The sequence below is a fragment of the Monodon monoceros genome, unplaced genomic scaffold, assembly GCF_005190385.1.
Source record: "Monodon monoceros isolate NGI ecotype Baffin Bay Population unplaced genomic scaffold, NGI_Narwhal_1 Super_Scaffold_4, whole genome shotgun sequence".
Taxonomy (NCBI): domain Eukaryota; kingdom Metazoa; phylum Chordata; class Mammalia; order Artiodactyla; family Monodontidae; genus Monodon; species Monodon monoceros.
Genome location: NW_021703781.1, coordinates 32,244,769 through 32,266,973, shown reverse-complemented (window position 1 = coordinate 32,266,973; position 22,205 = coordinate 32,244,769). Strand labels below are relative to the sequence as shown.

At 54.3% G+C, this 22,205-nt stretch overlaps 1 protein-coding gene across 2 annotated transcripts; it reads right to left on the bottom strand.

The window, feature by feature from the left end:
* Nucleotides 1–756: 756 nt before the first annotated feature.
* CDHR1 (cadherin related family member 1) lies at nt 757–21,757 on the bottom strand. 2 transcript variants are annotated; one of them, XM_029201194.1, is made up of 17 exons: nt 21,703–21,757; nt 21,081–21,176; nt 20,172–20,317; nt 19,300–19,350; nt 18,073–18,162; nt 16,720–16,806; nt 15,275–15,391; nt 14,045–14,188; nt 12,598–12,676; nt 11,208–11,308; nt 8,365–8,568; nt 7,702–7,854; nt 5,933–6,097; nt 5,466–5,533; nt 4,719–4,947; nt 3,807–4,064; nt 757–3,152 (listed from the first exon to the last, which is right to left on the bottom strand). In XM_029201194.1, exons 1-17 carry the CDS (start codon nt 21,755–21,757, stop codon nt 2,583–2,585), a joined length of 2,613 nt encoding a protein of 870 aa, XP_029057027.1. In that variant the 3' UTR covers nt 757–2,582. The 2 variants fall into 2 exon arrangements, with proteins under 2 accessions (XP_029057027.1, XP_029057026.1); XM_029201193.1 differs by lacking the exons at nt 7,702–7,854; nt 21,703–21,757 and having other exon boundaries at nt 21,081–21,527.
* Between the last annotated feature and the right edge of the window lie 448 nt (nt 21,758–22,205).

Sequence of the window (22,205 nt, the reverse complement as noted above, 5' to 3'; positions counted from 1 at the left end):
CTCCCAGCTCTTTACCTTGAGGTCTAACATTGTGCCTGTCTTAGTGTGACTGGGCAGGCAGTCCCTTGGCCCACACTGTTCCCTAATGCAGTAGCACTTGGCCTGGCCTCACTCCCACTGTCCAGAGGGTCCCCTCCAGTGCCACCACATTTGCTAGTCCCTTGGTGTTAGCCACATCTTCCTCCTCTTTCTCAATGTGGCTGGTGCTGGCAACTAGGCACTTTCCCCATGCTTCCCAGTACAAGAGTTGCTCACATGCCCAGTTTCCACGATTGCCTCTCCTTTGGTTCAAGTTCCTGGGCTTGTCCTGGAGCCCCCATTCCCCACCCCTGGGCCTTGGTACTGGCCTGAGCTTCCAGCCCAGGGGCCTTCATGTCCCAGAGACAGCACTGCTTCCTGGGCTTTCATTGCCTATACCAGGCCTCCCAATTCCTGCCCTCGCTGGGCTGGGCTGCGAGATAATTAACTTTAGCTGCAGTTGCCATTCCTCCCCAAGCAGCCCTGCTGAGGTGTGTCCTGCTCATCCAGGCTCTGATAAGCCACACTCAGGTAGACAAGCCCCACAGGCGTGTTGCTGTTACAGATGTATGCGTGGCAAGTTGAACAAAATTTTGCAGCCCCCCACAGTCGGATCCGGGGGCCGGGGGATGGATCCACCAAAGGAGCCAGGCAGCAGGCTGAGCTTGGCTGTCGGGACAGTTGGTCTCTACAAGTCAGCTAACACTGATGCTAAGCAGGCAGCCAGAGGTCAGCTTGGCTTTTGGTTAACAGATTTTATTTACCATTTACAAAAGAGGTTAACTGCATGCAAGTTGTAAGGGTGCTGCATTGCCTATGGAGGGCAAACGTGATCCAGCACAGCCCTGTCCTGAAACCTGTACCTGTTTGTTCAGTCTGGGCTCCTGGCTTGTCAGAGCCCAACCCTTAATACAGCTTGGGTTGTGGACTGCAGAAACCCTGGCAAGAAGCCTGCACACTGGCACATCTGAGTAACACACCTTCAAACACCAACTCAAAAATCAAGAAAACCACATGTGCATGCAATCTGTTTAAATAAAATCACGGACATATTCTAGAGAGGTTATTAGTGAGCGGAGTGAAACACAAAGAATTGTTCCGTTTCTCTCTCTGGGCACACGTTTAGATTTCCTCTTGGCAGATTTCCTTAAAGTCAGACGGAACTTCTTTGCATTAATAGAGGCCTGCATGTCGTCTCTGCTGGAGGCCGTGGTCACAAGCTGATGAGGTGTGCCCCAGCTACACAAACATGCTGAGGGGCCGGGAGCCCTCAAATGAGCTCCATGCCGCCAAACTGCTATGTGGCCTCTGGCAATCAGTCCTCTAGGGAACTCATTTTCGTCATCTTGGCAAAACGGAGCCTTGGCTGGATGTGCTGCCCAGCTCTGGTCCTCTCTGACAACGGCTGTCCTGGGCTGCACAGGGGATGTAGTTGGGGGGTGGGGGGTGGGGGGTGGGGAGGGAGGAGACATGGAAGGGAAGCTATGCCATCACCCAGCTCGGGCTGTGGTGGATCAGTGGCAGTGCCCTCACCCAGCACAGCGCCTCCTGGGGGGTGCTTGGAAGAATAGCTGAGGGGCTCCCAATACTTTGTGGAAGAGCTGCACCCCAGAGAACTGGGCTGCGGAAAAATACTTTGCATTTGTGCTGCTTTGCACTTGGTTAAAGCCCCTGTCGCTACTACTTGTTTTGATCCTCGCCCCAGACCCATGAATGAGGCAGACTCACTTTCTTCATTTTCCAGATGAGGAAGAGCAGAGCAGGGAGTTTAAACAGCTTTCCCAAGGTTATAGCATGTGAGTAGAAGAGCTGGATAAAAATGGAAGTCTCCCCAGATCTCAGCGCTGCACTGTCTCTTCAAGGACTTCTGGTGGGACAGCTCCTAAGGGGACTTGATGCTTTTCCGGATATCTCTAGGGCTGCCAGCGTGGCTCCAGCTATTTCTGGGACCAGGGCAGGCCCATGTGGGCATAGCAGGGGCCCACAGTCTCTGCCCAGACACCATCCTCCAACTTCCAATGGCTTTTAGGCACAGGTCCACAGTCAGCGTGAGTTTTTGGTGCATCTTTGCCCTCCCCTGCTGCATTTGGTCTCCTACAGCCTGCAAGGTTTGCTGACCCTCAACCTTAGTCAGCACTGAACCCCCTTTTTCTGCTCCTGTTCTTAGCTGAAGACTTCAGGATCCAGGTTCTAGTTGACCTTGTCACATGTGGCCAGGGCCCTGCTCCTGGACTGAGAAAGCTGGGGCCCCAGCAGGACCCAAGAGACACTGTGAGATCTGGGGTTGGTGAGTAGAAGACATAGATCTGGCTCCTCGTCAACTCCCAGCCTCTGCAGAACAGGCAGCATTGAACCTGTGCCGAGGATCTGGGTGACGGGAAAGTATTTGCCAATTGCATCCATAACCAGAGAAATAAATTCCTCGCCCAAGGCACTGTCCTGAGCCCTGGATATGGGGGTTACACCATTGCACAAAACAGGGGTGACCCTAAGGGGCAGAGCTGGGGAGTATGGCCCAAGCAGCTGGGCAATCGGGTTGGGAGAGAAGGACCACAGGACACGTTCTAGAAGTAAGCCTCGTTATGCACATTCTTCTTCTCAAACTTTTGCCTGAGCTCAGAGACCAGAGCTGACTGGACGGGTCTTCCCGCAGCCTTGTGTTTTGCCAAGGCCTTGGGTTTTGGTGATGGATGGGGTTGCTGAGGGGCGAGTGAGCCAGAGACTGTAGGCACCATCCAATGGGCTGGTCCCATGCTGGGTGCCATGCTGGGTGCCATGCTGGGTGGTGGAGGGGGAGCGGGGACTTTGGGGGGCGGTGCACTTCCCAGGCTGTTGTTGTTGCAGTTCTCATTGGGAGGATCCTCTCTGAGCACAAACTTGTCAGCGGCCTTGGTCCTTCTGAACTTGAGCCACTTGATGCCGGCGGTGCGGGGTGCAGGGCTGGGCCGCTTGCGGAGCACACGCCGCACCGGCAGGACCTTGTTGGACTTCTTGTTGCGCCAGAAGGTGGCGGTGGAGATGAGGACGGTTATGGCCACAATAATGGCCATGATGCCGGCCAGCACACCCACGGCCTTCATGGGGTTGTCTTTGGTCTGCATCAGGAAGGCAGCCATGGGGTTTCGGGACAGCATCTGGAAGAAAGATGCATTCGGCTGCTCCTGCCTCGTCCCCGGAGGACAGAGCAGGGGCCGTAAGCCTGATGGTTTTTAAGCTTTCTGGGGTCAGGCATCCCTTGGAGAATCTGCTGAGCACTATGGGCTTCATTGCAGAAAAAATGCACACAGAGAAAACACAATGCATGCACCTCTGCAGAAAAATGCACACAGAGAGAGCATGACGCAAGCACCTCTTCTGGATGAAGAACTCCTGCATTAGTGCTACTGCTTTCCTTTGATTGGGGGGAGTGTGTGTCACGTTTGCCCAAGTGCATTAGGAACCTCTTAAGTGATGACTTCCTGCCAGACCCTGAACTGAGAACTACACATAATGATTTTACTTCTGCCTTTCAACACCCATGTGAAGGAGGCATCACTAGCCCCATTTTACAGAAAGGGAGTGGAGGCTTGGCAAAGTCCAAAGGCACGCCATCACAAAGTGTTGAAACTAGGATTTCGAGCTGACTTCAAAGCCTGTGTGTTTGATGGCACAGGTGGTCTTCAAGAGAATCGGGTGGGTGTCTTTGGAGGAAGGTGGTCTTTCTCCCTCTGGCCATGTTGCAGCGAGGTCTGAGCTGGCCCTCTGGCCCTCCCCCCCGACTCCCCCGCAGATCAGGGCTCCGTACCCACCTCAGTGTCTATGATGTCAATCTTGAGTAAGGCCGTGGTGCTGAAGGATGGGGAGCCGCGGTCCTTGGCCTGCACCTCTAGTGACCACGTGTGGTCCCCGCTGGGTGTGATGTTGTGCAGGGCATCCAGGGAGCGGATGGAGTTCTTGAGCCGGATCTCCCCCGTGTGTGTATCGATGTCGAACACGTTGGCTGGCTCTGCGTGGGTGATGGAATAGTCCACCAGGTTGTTGGGCTCCTCTGCGTCCTGGTCTGTGGCCTGTGCACAGAGAGGGACAGGCAGAGCTGGGCTTCGAGGGCGATACTTGTGTACCCTGGCTCAACCAACACGTCATATAGAGCTGGCTGGGCTGAAGGGAAATGGTCCTAATCCTATTTGAGTGAATGGAGCTGGGAGAGGAATTGAATGAGCCAGGGTGGGTCTGCGCTTGGCTCTCTCTGTGTGTTGTAGCAGTTCATTCTCAGAACAAGTCTAGGCAGTCCAGTATCGTCAAAAAACAAAAGCCTGGAGGCGGACTGACTTGTCTAAGGATGGAGAGGTAGAAGGAGGGGAGCTGGGATCCAGAGTCAAGTCTGTTGGGTTCCAGGGTTCATGCTTTTTCTGTATCGGGAAGGCAGCGCAGCAGGGAAAGCGGTGCTGCAAAGGCAGGCAGACAAGCTGTGTGAACTCAGGCAAACCAAACATGCAACCTGCCTGAGCCTTAATTTTTTTTACGTGTAAAGTGGCAAAAATATCTTCTTTCTCAGAGGTTACTTCTGGGTTGAGGTGGGGATGACGGTATATAAAGTACCTTAAAAACCCTTGCTTATTTCAGGAATCCAGTATATTTTAAAAGAAATCCTTATGCTACAGTGCCGCTTGCAGTTGCAGGGACAAGACTTTTACGGGAGCTCAGCTACCTTCGAAGCCCACCTCAATTTTCACTGGGGTCCCCAGCACCATTGTCTTCTCCTGGACGCGCTTTCCAAACTGGGGGTAGTGGTCATTGACATCCAGCAGCGTGACGAACACCTCGGCTAAGCTGTACCTGCCCTCCATGTCCTCTGCCTTCACGTAGAAGTTGTACCTGGCAGTGTCCTCGGCGTCCAGGCTGGCCCAGGGCTGGGTGTAGATGATCCCAGAGGATGGGTGGATCAGGAAGCTGTTGGGCACAGACAGCGCAGGCAAGGGTGTGCACAAGCACACTCACGTACACGCGTGTACACTCACAGAGGTCCACACATGCCTGTGGTAAGGAGCCGCCTACAGGAAGGGGCGGTAATGCACCAGGCAGCTTCCCCAAGGCATCCCGAAGGACCACCCACCTACTTAGCAGTCTTACCAATGTAGAACTTAACCCAAGTCACAGCCCTTCCCTCTCCTCCCGCGACCTGCCCCTTCCTAGCCCAGCACTGCTTGCCTGGCCCCCAAGGCCACGAGCCCCAGCTCCAGGCCATAATGATGTCCCTTCTTCTCTCAGACTCACCTCACCTGGTGGGTCCCCACACCTTGACCCCAGGCTCTCTACAGCTCCCCTCCATTCCTTGTGCCCAGGCTTGCCTCCCCGACCCAGGTCCTGCTCTTCCCAGGCTCCTCCTGCCTTTAGCACAGATCCTCCTCCACCCTCAGCCTCCCAAATCCCTTGCCTGAGGTCCTGTCCGGGATTCTGGATCTACTCACAGGTCTGCCCCGGATCCATAGATGGAGTATTTGACTTCACCCCAGGGACCTGTGTCTGGATCGACGGCCTGGAAGAGAGAAAGCTCCCAGTGGCCCCTGCCCCTTTGTCAGGGCATGTTGGCAGCTCTTGCTTTCAATGGCAAAACAAGGATTTGGGGGGTTTGCCCAGCTGGGGAGAAACTGATCTGGAGCCCTGCTCTGGAGCCCTAGTTTCGCCCCAGGAGATCTCAAGTATTGGAGGAACCAGATCTGGAAGGCCTTGTATTTCTCATTATATGTCCTCATTATAGTCCTGTGAGGTGCTGTTATTCCCACTGTATGGAAGAAACTGAGGCTCAGAGAGGGCTGGTAGCTTGTCTAAGAACACAGCCAGTGAGTGTGGGCTTTGCGATTCAAACTGGAGCCCCAGTTTGTCTGACTTCACAAGGTCCCCTTCACCCCCAGTCCCTGGGTCAGCCCCAACCCACTGTGACAGCCAACACGTTGGAGCCCCCTGGGGCATTCTCGGGGATCCTGGCAATGTAGTAGTGGGAGGTGAACTTGGGGACATTGTCATTGGTGTCCAGGAGCTGGATCACGATGTCCGCTGTGGAGCTGAACTTCTCTGGGGTGTTCACTTCGATGGCCAGGAGCTGGGGAAGGAAGGAAAAGGAGGGCTTGTCTGGGTGGCAGTCGCTCTGCAGAGAGCCTGCCACGTCCCGTCTCAGTACCATCCCTGCCTTGTCTCCCGTTTTCTCAGCAGCCAGCCAGCTATGCCTGCCCCCACCTGCAGGGGGTACCTCTAAGGCACACATCATTTCCCTCCCCACTGACTGCAATGCCCGTTTCCTTATGGTTGCCATTTGCATTGGGACCAATTTCTTTTGCTCCACTGATTTGCATATTCCTTTGTTTTAAACTTCCATTAAAAAAACTATTTTGCTTCATAATATACTTTAATATCTGTTAGAGCAAGTTCCTGCCTCATATTCTTTTTACCTGAATTTCCTGACTATTCAGGTCTATTTCTCCAGATAAAAACCAGTATAATTGTGTCAAGCCCCCTCCCTCCTCCCCTAAGGAAATTCTGGGTAAGACTTAATTGAGGTGGTGTGATTCTTTATTAATTGACGAGAATTTGCATTTTTAAATAGGTGTGTCTTTATATTTCTTGCCTTCTTTATGTCCTTTTGTTAAATTTGTGCATTTTTTTGTCATTTAGATGCTGCATATTTCTTGTTATGGTAATTCCTAGAAATTTTATCTATTAGTTGTCACTGTAAAAGTGCTCTCTTATTCCATTATTCTCATTGCTGTTTTTTGTACGTAGGAAAACGATTAGGTTTTGTGTATCAACTTTATAATCAATCATATTAGCAACTTTGCTGTGTCTAACAGTTTTTCGATCATTTCTTTTAGATTTTTCTAAGCAAACAATCACATCATCTAAAATAATGATGATAATAATAATTTTTATCTCTTCCTTTCTAATGTTTGTACCTTTTGTTTCCTTTTTTTATCCAGGAATAATGTTATTCTAGGAAGAGTGTTAAAGAATAGTGGTGAGAGCAGTTATCCACGTTTTGTTCCTGACTTCATAGAATGCTTTTAGAATTTCACTTTTATCGACTGACTGATTGAAGTATAGTTGCTTTACAATGTTGTGTAGAATTTCACTTTTAAACATGATGCTAGCTATCGGTGTCTATGCATTTATAATCATAAATAATTAAAACAATTTAAAAAATACCAACAAAGTATTTTTCCTTTTTATTAATATAAATTATATATTATGTATAATATGCATTATTCATTTATGTTTATCATTTTAAATAATTACAAGTACAAAGGAGTATATTTTTCATCTCCTGCTAAAGTTTTTAACAGAATAGATGACATATGTCAAATGTGTATGAGAAAACATCTATCCTGAGGATCAAATAGTTTTCTTCTCTCAATCTATTCACATGGCACATTGTACTGGTAGTTTTTCTTTGGACACCTCTCCATGCATTCCTGGGGACAGTCGTAGTTTAGAAGCGGGAGCTCAGTGAGGCTGTGTGCAGTATGAGAAGGTTCTTGTGTCATGATTCTTCTTCTCCCTTTTCCACCTACTCCTCAAATCAGCAGGAGGGGCAGAGAAACTGAGAGGAAAGGAACAGGGCCAGGAGGGGCAGAGTGTGACAAGGGACCCCTTAGGAATGAATCTAGGTGCTGCTGTGACCCCCCATTCAGGGTAGTGCAAAGCATCACCTACCTTGAAGGTTAACACTTTGAACTTTTCAAAGTCAATGGTGGCTGAGTTTTCTACAATGATCGTCACTTGGGCTTCATTCGGGACCGTCTGGGGGACCACTCGGAAGATGCCCCCGGGTCCCACCAGCCGCAGGTTGAATTTGGCATTGGCTCCCTGGACAACAGTTTGGAGAAAGGAAACAGGGAAGATGGATGAGAACAGAAACTCATTAGATAGTCGCGCTGTGCAAGGAGCCTTCACGTGCCCTTGACCCCGGGAGGCGAGTATTATTACTTCTTTCTATAGGGGAGGTGACGAAGAATCAGAAAGGTTGAGCAGACTATGAAGACTCAGCAAGGAAACAAGCACAGAAAGCCTAGCCCTGAGCCGGGCACAGGGGGCGACAGGCCACATCTGCAAAGCCTGGAGGGTCAGACGCAGAGGTGCTTTCATTTGACTGGCTTTTTCCTCTTAATTGATTGTGAATATATTTAGGCCAAGCAGCTAGTCTTTGATTATCTACCCTCCCTCCTCTCTCTCTTTGGTTACCCACTCTTGCGTAATTCATTTTGTGACTCTCCAGGCCCCTGTGAACATCAGCAGGAAAGGCTCATGCAGGCTCAGCTTTGGGACTTGGTCCCATGTGGTTTGCAGGAAGACAGAGTCGAGGGCAGGGCCACATACCTGGTCTGAGTCACTGACAGTGATCTTGAGGCCCCGCAGGATCTCCCCCTGGGGCGGGTGCTCATACATGGACAGCTCAAATCTGTTCTGGGGTCCACTCTCTCCATAGAATGTCGGTGGATGGTTGTTGAGGTCCACGATCCGGATGGTGACAGGGGCCATGGCCTGGGCAGCTGGGGTCCCTGCAGAGCTGACCTCAGTCACCTGGGGTGGGGACAGGTGGCTATGGCTGTGTGGCAGGCTGATTCCAAGATGGCCCCAATGATCCCTGCCTCCTGGTATTCATGCCCTTACGTAATCTCCTCTTTTTCAGTGTGGCCTGGCCTAGTGACCTGCTTCAAACTGATAGGATATGGCAGAGGTGATGAGATATCACTTAGTGATTAGGTCACTAATTTGTGATTAGATTAATCTAATCACTGATAAGTGATTAGATTAGGTCATAACTTCTATCTTCTAGATAGATAGAAGATATCTATCTATATCTATCTTTTGCTGGCTTGGATGAAGCAAGCAGCTGTGTTGAAGAGGCCTGTGTTCCTAGGAACTAATGGTGATGTCTAGCCAACAGCCAGCAAGGAACAGAGGTTCTTAGTCTGACAGCCCACGAGGTACTAAATCCTGCCAATAACCATGTGAGCTTGGACGCTAACCCTCCTCCAATTGCGCCTTCAGATGAGAACCCAGTCCTGGCTGAAAATTTGTTGGCGGCTACGTGAGAGACCTTGAAACTGAGGACCCAGCTAAGCTGACTCTGTACTCCTGACTCACAAACTGCAAGATATAAATGTGTGTTGTCTTAAGACACTAAATTTGTGGTGATACGTTACAACAGTCATAGGAAACTAGTATAGGGCTATTACTTGTCCCGTTTTACAGATGAGGCAAGAGGAGGGAGGCAGTCACCTGGGGTCACACAGCTGGACTAGGAAGAAGGTAGATGTATCTGATTCCTTAGGCAGTGCTCTCTCCACCTCACCGCACTGCCCTCTCCTTGCAGCCAGATGTGGGTTCAAACCCTAGCTTTACCATGTTCTGCACTTGTGTCCACTTGTCCAGGGGGAGGCTGCAGGAAGGGGAGGTGTGGCGATGCAGCAGTGGATGACAAATACAGGCTGCAAAGCCAGGGCCAAGAGTCCACAAGCACCTCAGGAACGGGTGGCAAATACCATGTGAGGCCCTGCAAGGGCTTCCTTCCGCTCTCCTATAAGCATGTCTGGTCTTACCTATCCTCAAATGACCCTCCCTGGCCTCTACTCCATCACACACTATAGCTGCTTCCTAACTCTTCTTTGGTAGAAGCTTGTGCCCTCTGCCCCCTTTCCTCCCATTCAATGCTCAGCCCGTCCCCAACTCAGATACTTCACACTGACTTCCATGCTGCAGGTGGCACTGCCCGCTCCCCCTCCCCCTTCTGAGTGTGCTGTCCCCTTGGCTAAAGTGGCTCCACTTTGCAGGTTGGACTTGACCCCTGGTCTCTCCTTCCCTGGCACCTCCCTCTTCCTCACTCTTATCCTGGGGTGCTCCCGCAGTGGCCTTCTGAGCTGGTGGCTCCTCTCTCCCCCCAGCCCTCCTCTGGGTGGTCTCATGCCCTCCCCTCCTTTCACAGCTACCTGTATGTTGATGCTGTCTGCCCTGAAGTCCAAACCTGTTACCCTCAAGTTTGGATGTTTCAACTTGAATGTCCCCGAGGCACCAGAATGCCTCATGCCCATCCTACTCAACTTGCCTTCTCACCTGTGTTTGTGATGGCATGGTACCACCCTAGATGCATCCCTCCCTCTCCTTTCCCCCACCCCTCACGGCCCCATTCTGTGGAATCTGTCTCATTCACAGTTTGCCGTTTGTCCATTTTCACCGTTCCGCCTCCGCTCATCCCCACGGCCCCTCGGCATCTGTCACCTGGGCTGATGGCTTTGCTTCCCTACCTCTCATCCACTTCCCTCCAAACCCAAGCTGGGACCAGTGCTCTCAAACGTCAGGCTGAGACTGGTGCCAGAATCACCTGGGAGCTCAAAACACGCAGAATCCTGGGTTTCCCCCAGGCGTGCTAAATACCCATCCTCAGGAGTGTGTCCTGGAAACCTTTTTTTCCCCAAGCTCTCTGATTTTGGGAATCCCACTGGTCTAGCGAGCAGTCAGAGTGAGCTTTGAACAAGACTCTAATTCTGCTCAAACCTTTCCATGGCTCTTCCCTGCTCTTGGGCAGGACTAGGTACATAGTTTGCAGGCCCAGTGAAAAATGAAAATAGGGGGCCCCTTGAGAATTTCAAGACAGCAAGAGCAGAGCATTAAGCCCAGCATGGGACCCTTCTAACTGTGGTTCCTGTGTCATCTCACAGGTTGCATGGCCGCAAAGCTGGCCCTGTTGCAGGGAAAACCCATGCCTCGTATTCAAGGCCTTTGCTCCTCCGGCACCACCTGGGCTCCAACCGTTTCTCCTTTACGTGCTGCCTGTGGACTCTTGGCTCCGGTCCCACCTGACCCCTCACTGCGCCCCTGCTACATCATGTTCTCTCACCTCCAGCCTCGGCTCACTGGGCTTTCCTAGCTTTGCAAGGCCTCCGCCTGCCCCACCCTAAACAGTGCTCCCCAACACCAGTCTCCACTTGCTGGGTCCTACCCATGTTCATGGCATCGCTGCTTCCATCCTTCCTTCTCCTGCCTCATCACAGCTCCCCTCGCCAGGTACTACCTCTTGTAGGTGCTCCTTGAAGCAACATCTAGATCCTTCCTCCCTAGATCCTGCGAGCCCTGGGGGGTAAGGGGGCAGCCCAGGTCTCATCACCTTTGGAACCTTCCAGGGCTGAAGGGTGGGGAACGCCAAGCTCGTGGGAGGGTACCTGTACATGCAGCTCATACACCTCTCTCCGGAGCTGGGCAGGGCTCTGGGTGATGGAGATTGCTCCAGACGTCTCATTAATTTCAAAGGCTCCATCACTGCCTGTCACAGAAGACAGATGTGCCCTGCAGTTCTGAACAAGGCCACATGGTGGCGCAGGGTGCCATACGTTCCTCAGACGCTATCTCATTCAAGTCTCCCCATTATCATCTGTGTCTTGCCAATGAGGAAACTGAGTCTCAGAGGGGCTAAGTAACTTATCTAAGGTTACACAGTGAGTGCAGAACTGGGACTCAAGCTCACTACTTTCTGGCTCCCAGGTGCTCTAGTATTTTGCTTCGTGTGTGTGTGTGTGTGTGTGTGTGTGTGTGTGTGTGTGGTAGAAAGAGAAAGGAGAAATAAAGAGGTATAGAGGAAGGGAGATGGGAGATGGAGAGAAGGAGAGAAAATAATGGAGGGAAGAAAGGAAAAGACTGGAAGAGGAGGAGTAGAGGGAGATGCAAGAAGACAGGAGAGGAGATGGTGTGGTGTGGGCACTCGGTAGGTGTTTGAAGGATTGCAGCGGTGGAGGGGAGGGAAGGCAGTCAGAGGTCTGCGTGCCTGGGGAGAGATGCCTGTGTGTGATAGTGGACACATCTGCACGTGTGTGAGCTGCTGGAAGGGGCGTGTGTACCAGGCATGTTCCAGGGACAGGGTCAGAGGAGGTGATGGTGTCTGAGTGAGAGTACAGAGATGTGTGCATGTCTGGGACCAGGTACGAGGTGTGGTGGTCCCCTGGAGGGGACCAGCTACTGAGGGCTCAAGAGCCCTCCCCAGGGCTGGCTTCTCCTGCTCAGTTGCTGCCCAGCCCAGCTGTGGAAAGAGCCAGCAGACTTAGGTTCAAACCCAATGGGAACTTGGGATAATTTAGCTTCTCTGAGCCTCAGTTTTCTCACCCATGTACAGGGCTAGTACTAGGCACACGCAAAATCATCATTGCATTTAATTCACTGAATTCAACTCTATGCTCTAGGCCAAAACATTTAAAAGAATGAGAAAAACACATGGCAATTTAAAGAGTATAAGAAATCTTGCCACCCCTTCCCATTAACGAGGTATGCCCAGGAGCCTGTGGGAACATGAATTGGCACCACCTGTGCCGCTTTCGGTATCCAGCCCCCAGCCCCTCCCTGCCCAATGCGTCTCTCCCTGTTGCTGGACATAATGAGAAGCAGGGACCAAAGCAGACGCCCAAGGAGACGTGCCGCCTCCTGCAGGGACCCAGCCACTCTTCTCCACCCATCTTGTGCTTCTGGCCTATAGATGAGGAAACTGGGATCCGGAGAGGTTGGATCTCACTCTGGTTACCCAACGAGTTGTAGCTGCAGCCCAGCAGTGAGCCCCAGACTCACCGTTCACGAGGCTGTAGAGAACACGGTTGGGTTTGCCGCGATCTCCATCCATGGCGACGACGGTCAGGACCTCTGAGCCCTTGGGGGGAACAAGGATTTTATCCTGTGGCCCTGGGAGGCCGTTCGAAGGCTTTGGGAAGTTGCCCCACCTGACAAGCCCTGCTCGATCCTGGCCTGCCACCCCCTCCTGGTCTCCCTACTCAGGCCCGTCTCCCCGGAGGCCTATCCATCCTCATGGCAGTTTCCTGACTGTCCTCTCCCCCAGCCCTGGCACCTCCTTCCCGCTTAGCTCCTCAGCAGGACCGTCTGGGCCTCGCCCTGCTCTGACCTGCAGCCCCCATGGGAGCAGCCCGGCCTTTCTCTCTCCCTCACTCTGTGCCCTTCTGCACCACTCAGCTGCCAGCATCTGAAAAGGTGATGTCTTAGCTTGGGCCCAGCACACGAGTAGTGCTCAGTAAGTGTTTTCATTGTTGTATAAAGTTGGGAATTATCAGAATCCGGGGAAGTGAAAATTGAGAATGCAATTCCGTTCCACAGAGAGTTCTTGAGCCGTGGCCATGGGAGGTGTGGCTGGGGGGGCACATAAACACATGGGCTCACCCCGAGGATGGGCGTGCCCGTGGAGGGGCGTGCTGGGCGTAGGAGCAGACATCAACCAAAGATGTCGGCGAAAGCAGTGCCTGGGCTGAGCCGAGAAGGGCAGGAGGCGTTAGGCCCATGGGCACGTGTCCAGCAGAAGGAAAAGGGTGCAGTGGTGAGAGGGCTGGGCTGAGTAGAGGATGGTGGGGCCTCCGGGGTGGAGGGGAGGCCGGCCCCTAGATGCCAGGCCCAGGACTGGAACCTGAGAGGTCAAAACACAAAACACAGGGGTGGCGGGGGAGGGGGCGGGAAGGAGGGACGGAGACTGTGCTGAAGGGGAAGGAAGCTGAGGCCAGCCTTCCATCTGGGCCCACGTGTGATGTCCGACAAGGGTTGTGGTGATTCGGCAGCAAACTGTGGGAGAACTACCGGTTTGAGGGGCCCCAGGCTATACAGGCTTGGAGGGAGGGAAGCGAAAGGCACCTCACCTCCTGTACGAGGTGGAGGAAAGGGCCACTTAAACCAAATCATCAGCTCTCTTCCCAGCCTCTCTTCTCAGCCCTTTTGAAGGGCTGACATGTGCAGCCGGGCTGGCGTAAGCTTGAGTGAGTGAAGAGACGCCTGGCATAGCCTGGGCACCCGGTACGTGCTCCACACACAAGCCACCGCTTCTTCCCGGGCCTACCTCCCCCCGCAAAACGACCTGTTTGTGGCCTGAGTGAGGGGTCCAGAGCCGGCCTCCACATGAGCTGAGGCTCGCGAGTCCGGGTCGAGCCCAGCCATCCAGCAGGGGGATCCTCGGGCAGCGCGAAGGACAGGGCAGGAGGTGTCCGGAGGTGACACTGGGCTGAGGGGCGCAGCCACCCACCGGAAGGGTGTCCTCGTACACATAGCCATAGTAGGGCGTGCCCACGAAGACAGGGGCCATGTCCTGCACGTCCTCCACATTGACTGTGACCGTGGTGGTGGCCGAGAGCACCACGCTGGCCCCTCGCAGCCTCCCTCCGCCATCCTGGGGAAGGGTCGGAGAGGGAAGAGAGGTTGGGCTCTGGAGTTGAGCAGACTCCCACGGAATCCGGCTCCTGTCACTTACTGGCTGCCCTCCCTGATTTCCGTTTGCTTCCGTGTCACCTGGAGATAATTTTGCCCTCATACGGGTGTTAGGAAAATTAAATGAGATGATGCAAGAAGGTCTTCAATCAGTGCCTGCTATGCAGTAGGCGCTCATAGGCATTCCTTTGGAAAGAGGGTTAGGTTTCTCTCCAGGGAAATCATGTCTGATCAGTAGCACAGGAAGAGGGGGTCGGAGCCAAATCCCCTCTCCCAGCCCGGAGCCAAGCCTCAAACACTCTTGAGGACCTGCTAAGAGCATGATGTGGACCCGCGCCTGAGCGTGTATAATGGAGCTGTGCGCCCACCAAGCCAGCCCTCGTGGAGTGGCTGGCAGGCAGGCCCGGCACGAGCCTCCTGGTGCAGATTGAGGGGGATGCCCTGTAGCCAATATGTGACCAGCAGGGGCCTTCCTGGAAAAGAAAATGGGGGTCTTAGAGGGACGGCTGGGGCTTCCTGACCTCAGGAAAGAGCAGCCGCTTTGGCCGAGCACCTGCTGAGTTGCAGATCCCATGTCACACGCTTTAGAAGTATGAGGAATTTAGTTAAGTCTCGGGGTGGGCAGATGAGAAAACTGAGGCTCAGAGAGGGTAACCGGTCACACAGAGAGGAAGAGGGTGAGCAAGCCCGGGCAGAGAAACAGAGGTGCCCAGAGGCCAGGTTGTGTGGATGTGAGGGCCATGAGTCTCCAGGCACGGCCACCTGCACCTACAGAGGAGAGCCAGGCCTGTCAGTCCTGAGGGGGCGTACGCCCTCTCCCAGGAGGGAATATGCCCTCTCTGGCTCAGAAACACCAGCCTCCCTGGGGAATATGTCCACGTCTGGGCAGGCTCCACGCATTAGAGATTCCGAGCAGCTGCACCCCCATCCCACCTTCTGCCCCGAACTGCCCCCCAGTTGTAGAACCTAGCTGCTCCAATCCAAGGGCAGCTTCCCCTGACGGAGGCTGAGGAGCGTCCAGGTGCTGCCATTCCTCCCTCTCTATTACCTTGGCAACCACAGCAATGAAGTGGGCCGGGGCCTTCTCGTAGTCCAGGGTGGCCCCGGCCTGGAGGTGCAGTATACCACTGTGGCGGTCCACAGAAAACTGGGTGGAGTGTGGATTCTGTAAAGAGCGAGGGGCGGGCTGGGCCTTGGGGAGGGACCCAGGTCCCTCGCCTGCTCTGCTTCCTGAAAGGGGGTCTTCACCGTCCTCCCTTCATCACACGAACTCTGGTCTCAGGGCTGAGGTGCACACTTCAGGGCACTCAGTCTTCCCGGCCCCCAGGGCCCCGCTTCCTAGGGCTCTGGGCTTCCCCTCCCTCTCCCTCAGTCCAGCAAAGACGTTCCCTTCCAGCAGGGCCTCAGCTCTTTTCTCAGCTCAGCTAGAAAACAACGGGGCCCAGCTCGGGGCTAAGCTCTGGCCTGGAGTTTCCAGCAGGCAGAAATGTCAGCAGAGTGCTCTAACCTAGAGGAGGTGAGGGCTGAAAGCCATAGTGACAGAGAGAGCCTTCGGGATCTTTCAACCCCTCCATTAAGTGACTGTGGGTCAGTCAGCAGCATCTGGGTAGGGGGTTGGGGCGGTCAGATGGGGACAGGAGACAATCCTCAATCTGAAGAGGGGTGACTGTGTGTCAGGAGCTGTTGTTGGAGCCTGACACGTATTTAATCTTCACAACTAACCAATGAGGATGCACCTTCAACTTGCCCATTTTACGCATGAGGAAACTGAGCTGGGAAAGTCATACAATGATGGAAGCCCCATGCGTGGGAAGCGGTGGAGTCCTTTCAGAACCCGTGGAGCCCAGGGGCTTTCTCCAGAAGCTGTGTCTCTAGCCACTGAGCTATACTGCCTTGAAAATGGTGAGAGCAAGTGATTAACTGTGGAGAGCAGAGAAGATGCTGCAGAAACGCAGCCATGGAAAGGAGGGCAGTGGGTTCCGGAGGAGTCCAGGGAAAGGCAGGAGGTGTGGGGAGGGGTCTCCGCCTTCGACAGGGTGGGATGGATGGACAAGGGTAGGGTGGAGGTGTCACAGCTCTGCTCATTCTGAGAGTTGCCCCTTCTGCCTTTTTTCCTATTGACACTTCTAGGCTCAGACAAGTTTCTTTTACTTTGTGTGTGTGCAAAGTGCCCAGGCCATCTTCTGGGGGAGGGGTTGGTGGGGGGAGAGCTGAGGGTCCTGAGATCTGGGGAGAGGGAGGCAGGTCAACTCAGAGGGAGCCAGGATGGGCCAGTCAGGGGAAGATGGCTTCCTCTCAGGCCAGTCTTAGGTCCCCACCTATTCATCCCACGCCTGCATTTACTGAGACCTCTTTGGGTGGGATGCACCATCTCTGACAATCTTTGGGAATAGTTGAGGCACTGACCTAAGGGCTTTAGTGATGGAGATGGGGGCTGTCCAGGTGTCCCTGCTAGCCCAGGCCTCTGGTTATTTCCTGTGTGTCCCACCTTACCTTCAGGAAGTAGGTGACACTCCCTCCAGAACCTGTGTCCCTGTCCACTGCACGGACCTTGGCGATACTGCTCCCGGCAGGTGTGTCCTGAGGGGTCACAGCCACAGAAGGTCAGTCCCAGGGGTAGTGACAGATGCTTGGGGAACTGGGGTCTGGGGGCACGGAAAGGTGGAGTCAGGGAAGTGAGGGGTGAAAAAGAGGTGAAAGGTGGTGATTGACCTAGGGAGCATCCAATAGGAGGAGGGGCCTTGATGGAGGAGACACACTGGAGTCAGAGCGGGGTCAGGAAAGGGCAGAGGAAAGGAGGAACAAACAGACATCCTCCCCCTGAGAATGGCTCCAAATAGACAAAGGCTTTAAATATGAAGTGGCTGTAAACAGTTAACAAACACAGACATATTCCGTATCACCAGGGATCACACACGTGCAGTTTAGAGCCAGCGCAAATATCTTTCTCCTACTGAATTAGCAGACATTTAAAACTCCCAGAATGGCCAGTGTCGGCCAGGAACCAAGAGACAAACCCTTTCTCACATCCTAGGGGAAAGGCAAACAGGTGTCATTCTGGAAAATCAATCTGGCAACACCTCACAGGTGCCCAGGCTTTGACCCAGCAATTTCAAATCATTCCAGTTAGAGAAAGGAACTTTTACGCTCAGAGTTTGTTGTTTGATGTTTCTTATGACGGCAAAAACTTAAAGTATCTTTAATATCCAAACATAAAGGAACAGTTCAGTAAATGCTGGAATATGCACTCAAGGAAAGCTATTAAAATCTTAGTTACCGCAACTTTACAATTACTGAGGAAAATTCTTATGTTATAAATTCAGTGAAAAGTAGAATACAGAAAACATATGTTTAGTATAGTCACAACTATGTAAAATAAAGAGAAAGCAAGAACCTATGATCATGAAAATGATGAGGAGGAAATACCCCCAAATTTAACAATGTTGTCTCAAGCTGGAGGGATTAAGGGTGGTTTCTGAAACTCTTTTTTCCCCACTTTTCTGTACAATTCACATTTTTACAATAAGAGTACATTATAGGGAATTCCCTGATGGTCCAGTGGTTAGGACTCGGCATTTTCACTGCAGGGGGCGAGGGTGCCCCCCAAAAAAGAAAGTGCATTATAATTTTAATGGAAAATGGTCAATGAACATTCCTTTGGAATAAAAATGTGAGGGGCTGGCAACAGAGGTGGCAGGAGGACACAGAGGGGAGGGGTCTCCAGAGGGTAGTGAGTGATGGAGAGGGCTCTTCACTCCAATGCCTGGTCCCCTTGGCCAGGTCACAGGGCAGCCCAGAGGCCTGGGGCGGGAGTGCATCGACCCTGCCTGGTGGCCCCTTGCTCACCTCGGGAACCTGGACAACGTAGGGCTCCTGGATGAACCTGGGTGCCTCGTCATTGGCATCAGTCACCAGGATAGTGACTTTTTCCGCCACCTGAGAAGGGGCAAAGGGGACAGGTGTTGGAGCATTGAGACCTTCCAGGTGATAAAGGGACAATGGCCTCTAACACCCTAGGTGTATGTCTCTGCCCCCTCCTTCCCCCTCCCTTCCCCTCCCTCCCTCCTTCCTTCCCTCTTTTATTCATTCATGCAGCCCATACTGTTAAGGAACTACTCGGTGCCAAGCACTGTGCTCCATGCTGGAGACAGAAGACACAGTCTGACAGTGTGAATTTTGCAGGGTGGAGTGGTGGGCAAATAGCAACATATGAAAGAACAGTCGTGATGTCATTCAGGGCGGCAACCACAACAGGCTGGGCGCTGGAGGCTGGGGCCTGCACCACATGACTCTGAGGGTACCGTGTGCCCCAGCCTAGGCAAAGGCACCAGTTTAGGGGGCTACATCCAGAGGCCCAGAGAAGAGGCATCTGACCCAGCCTGCGGTGGATGACAGCAGGGAGGCCTCACAGAGGTGTGAGAAGTAAGGTCTGCAGCACTTTGTCAGGTGAGCAGGAAAGAGGAGGAAGGTGTGTCAGGAAGAAGCAGCAACACGGGCAAAGGCATAGTGAAGCACATACACGGGTTCAGAGCACAGAAGCAGATTTAGGGCTACACGGCTGGTGGGGTGAATGTGGTAGAGAAGGCGGGTGAGTCTGACGGTGCTCTGAATGGCAGTGTGAAGCTTGGATTCCACCCTGAGGGCAGTGGGGGCCAGCTGCTAGCGCTTTCTGAGCTGGGATCTGTGGCCAGGTCTTGTGCTGCACAGTGATGGCTCCAGATGTGGATTGAGGTCGGGGAGCCTTGGAGGGAAGGGAGCCCCCAGGATTATCCGGGAAGCAGTGATGAGGGCTGGGTGAAAGTGGCAGCTATGGGGAAGGAGGGGAGGAAGGAGGGGTCGGGTGCCCAGGTGTTCAGCTTGGGTGATGGTGCAGAGCCAAGAGCCAGGCGGGAGGAGATGGATGGGCAAGCAGGTTTGAGGAGACACTGCTTGAGGAATGTGGGTGTGCTCTCTCTCCCTTCCTTCCCCTCTCTCCTATGAGCATGTTGGGGCAGATCTTGCTGGACCTCAGCTTGGGTTTGCTGGGAGCCCTGCCCCGCGTGCGGCCGGGGGCTGGCTGGAGTGCGTACTCACCAGATTCAGGCCGTCGGAAATGCTGACAATAGCTTTAATCTCGTCCTCCCTCTGTGAAGCACAAGGACGAAGTGTCCAGGAGTCTGAGGCACCATAGGGACCCCTGGAGGCTGGGTGCATCAGAGGAGGCCTGAGCATTTCAAGGGAGCCCTGGAGCAGGGCGGAGTGGCTGAAAGTTGCCTCTGACCATGCTTGAGACCTTATTTTGGGGCTTGGCCCATCAGGGGTTCTCATAAACCCAGAGGGTGGAGGTGCCAACAGAAAATGCACCCCTGTCAGAATCTGAGAGATGCTAACAAGTGTGCTGGAGGACCCAGGAAGAGGTTATTAATCCATTTAAAAATTTTCCTCTTTTTGCCCCTTATCTCTCCCTTGACTCTCCACATTCTACAGTTCCTCAGAGGTCCAGGTCTGTGGTGTCTCAAGCTCTCCCCTTGACATGGTGGGTGTCGAGGTCCCCACGTCCCGTAGGGTGACAGGGAGGGGAGAACAGTTTCACCTCCTCTGCTGTGTCCCCCAGCTGTCTCTGGGACCCACCCTTTCCTTTCTCTGCACTGGTGGAGTCTGCCATTGGATCAGAGCTGGCAGCATCCCGCGGCTGAGGTGCAGGTACTTGGTCCACCAACCTGGTGTGGGATCTCACAAGGGAAACATAGCCCATGCCCTGTCACCCGCAGGTTCAGAGGGCACAGAGGGGAGGAGTTTTACCAAACTCAGAGCCGCTTTCTAAACCAGTCTTTCCAGCCCTGATCTGCTGGCTGAGTTTTCTGTGATTTATGGGCGCTCTCCAAGGATGCTCTCTAGGGCACCTTCCCGCCCACAGAGGTCTGTCTACATGCCTGGCAGGCAACGTTCCTCGCAGGTCCCCATACCTCTCTGTCCAGCTCTTCAATCAGGGTTATGTTTCCAAAATTGGGGTCAACCGAAAAGACACTTCTAGCGCTGGGGTCAAAGCTGATGTGGTAGGAGACGGGGTCTCCCTCAGGGTCTGTTCCATTCAGGGTGTACACATGAGAGCCTGGAAAGAGACAGTTGAGCGCTCACTGCTGGCCCCGTCCCGGCTGGCTGCTTCCTACTCTTTTTCTTTATTCTTCACGACTATCAGATGGCTGTTAGTACCTGCCACTTTACAGACTGTAATCTAGAATACAGATTACAGAGGGCTTCAGGGCTGCTGGGTCTAACTCTAGGGTCTCTGCCTGGAAATGACTCCTGTCCAGGAACCAAGACTGGGGATGCGGGATGAGGGAAAAGGGAGGAGCCTTAAGGTGGAGGGGTGACCCACGTGCAGCACTGTTCCCCATGCTTGGATTATTCAGGGAATTCTGAGCAGGTGCTTCCTTTACACTGCAGTGGTCCTTTTGCTCAGGGTTCCCAGACCAGGTGATGGAGAGGAAGTGTGAACCTCCCTCCTTCTCCGGCTCCTCTCCCTGCAGATGCCACTGAGTTCATTGTTCTGGGGCCATTTTAAAGCCTAGAGCCCTGGGGCTCTGGCACGTTAGTACTTTGCTCAAGGTCACGCAGTGGGTAAAGGCCCCAGCGCTGAGGACTGCCGCCTGCCCCTGGGGCCGGCCCTGTCTCTGGGCTCGGCACCTGGGTCTCCAGGACTGGCCCAGCTTAGGTGTCCACGGCCGCCGTGCCCTCCTTTCCTGCAACTGTCCCCGGGGAATTCAGAGCGCTAACAGGATGTCCCGGGAGTCACGGGTTCGGTCTCTATGTCCAGGGGAACGTGGGCCGCCCCTCCGGGAGACCTAAGTGGGGCAGACGCCAGGCGTACTCACCCACAGGAGTGTCCTCCGGGAGGCTGAAGAGGGCCATGTTTCCGTTGGTGCTGCCCACCCCGTTGTCGAAAAAGTAGGGGGCGAAGTTGGCCTGGGCTAGGAAGAGAACACAGAACAGAGGACACCCGAACACGCGCAGGGACAGCTCGGCACCGGCGTGGTCGCGCGTCTGGCCCACCCGCGGTCAGGCGAGGGCTCCCGTCCCAGAGCCCAGCGCGCCCACCGGGGCCCTCGGCCACCTCCTCCCGTGGGCTCCGGCTGGGATCGGCTTGTCAGGGACACGCACCATCTGGGCGTTTGGAACTCAGGCGGCGGCCAGTCTCAGCCCCATCAATGGGCAGACTAGGAAACCTCGCCCAGAGAGGGGCAGTGCCCTGGTCAAGGTCACACGGGGAGTGGAAACACCCTCCCACAGCCCTCGGGGCAGCTGCCAAACCTCCGACTGTGCTTCTGAAGAAGCGGAGAGCAGCGAGAATCCCCCTTCCCCAGTCCGTGTCCCCGTCCCCCATCCCGAGCCCCACTCTGGAAGTGAACGGTCCAGAACTGTCCCTGGGTCCACCCGGCTGGCGCCAGCACCCACCCCTCGTCCCTACCGGGGCCCGCGGGGCCTGCGGCCACTCACCCAGGCGGAGGAACAGCAGCCCCAGGGCCAGGACGGCCCGCAGGCCGCGCCCCATGTCTCCGCGGGCGGGTCTTGTTGCTCCCCGCAGCCGAGGCCGGGCGTCGGAGCACGGAGCATGCCCTGGGCCCGCGACGAGTGCAGAGCCGGGGTGGGGGTGGGGTGGGGGCGGCGGCGGGAGGCGGGCGTGGGCGGGAGGGCCGAAAGGTGCGGAGGGCGCTAAGCGGATGACACGGCTCGGATCGGCGCCGCTGGAGCGCTCCCGCCCGCAGCGGAACGAGACCAATTAGTGGGTGCAGAGCTGAGGGGACCCGCTCCCAGCAGCGGGCGGGGGTGGAGGGCGGGAAGGCATTCCTCTGTGCTACCGCGACCTCTGTCCCCAGGTCTGGAGCGCAGGAGCCAAGGGGACCCCAGGGCCGCAGGGCGCTGGAAAACTGGGACTTTTTCCGGGTCTGCAAATCCTGGTAGGGCTGGGCTCCATTGGAGTTCTCCCTTCTTATGAACTT

Excerpts from the sequence above, each read along its gene's own strand:
- CDHR1 (XM_029201194.1), bottom strand. The coding sequence starts at position 21,757 with ATGGGGCGCGGCCTGCGGGCCGTCCTGGCCCTGGGGCTGCTGTTCCTC. Across the intron at positions 12,677-14,044 it reads TGTACGAGGACACCCTTCCG|GGCTCAGAGGTCCTGACCGT; the intron begins GTGGGTGGCTGC and ends GTTCCCCCCAAG. Across the intron at positions 5,534-5,932 it reads CCAACGTGTTGGCTGTCACA|GCCGTCGATCCAGACACAGG; the intron begins GTGGGTTGGGGC and ends TCTCTCTTCCAG.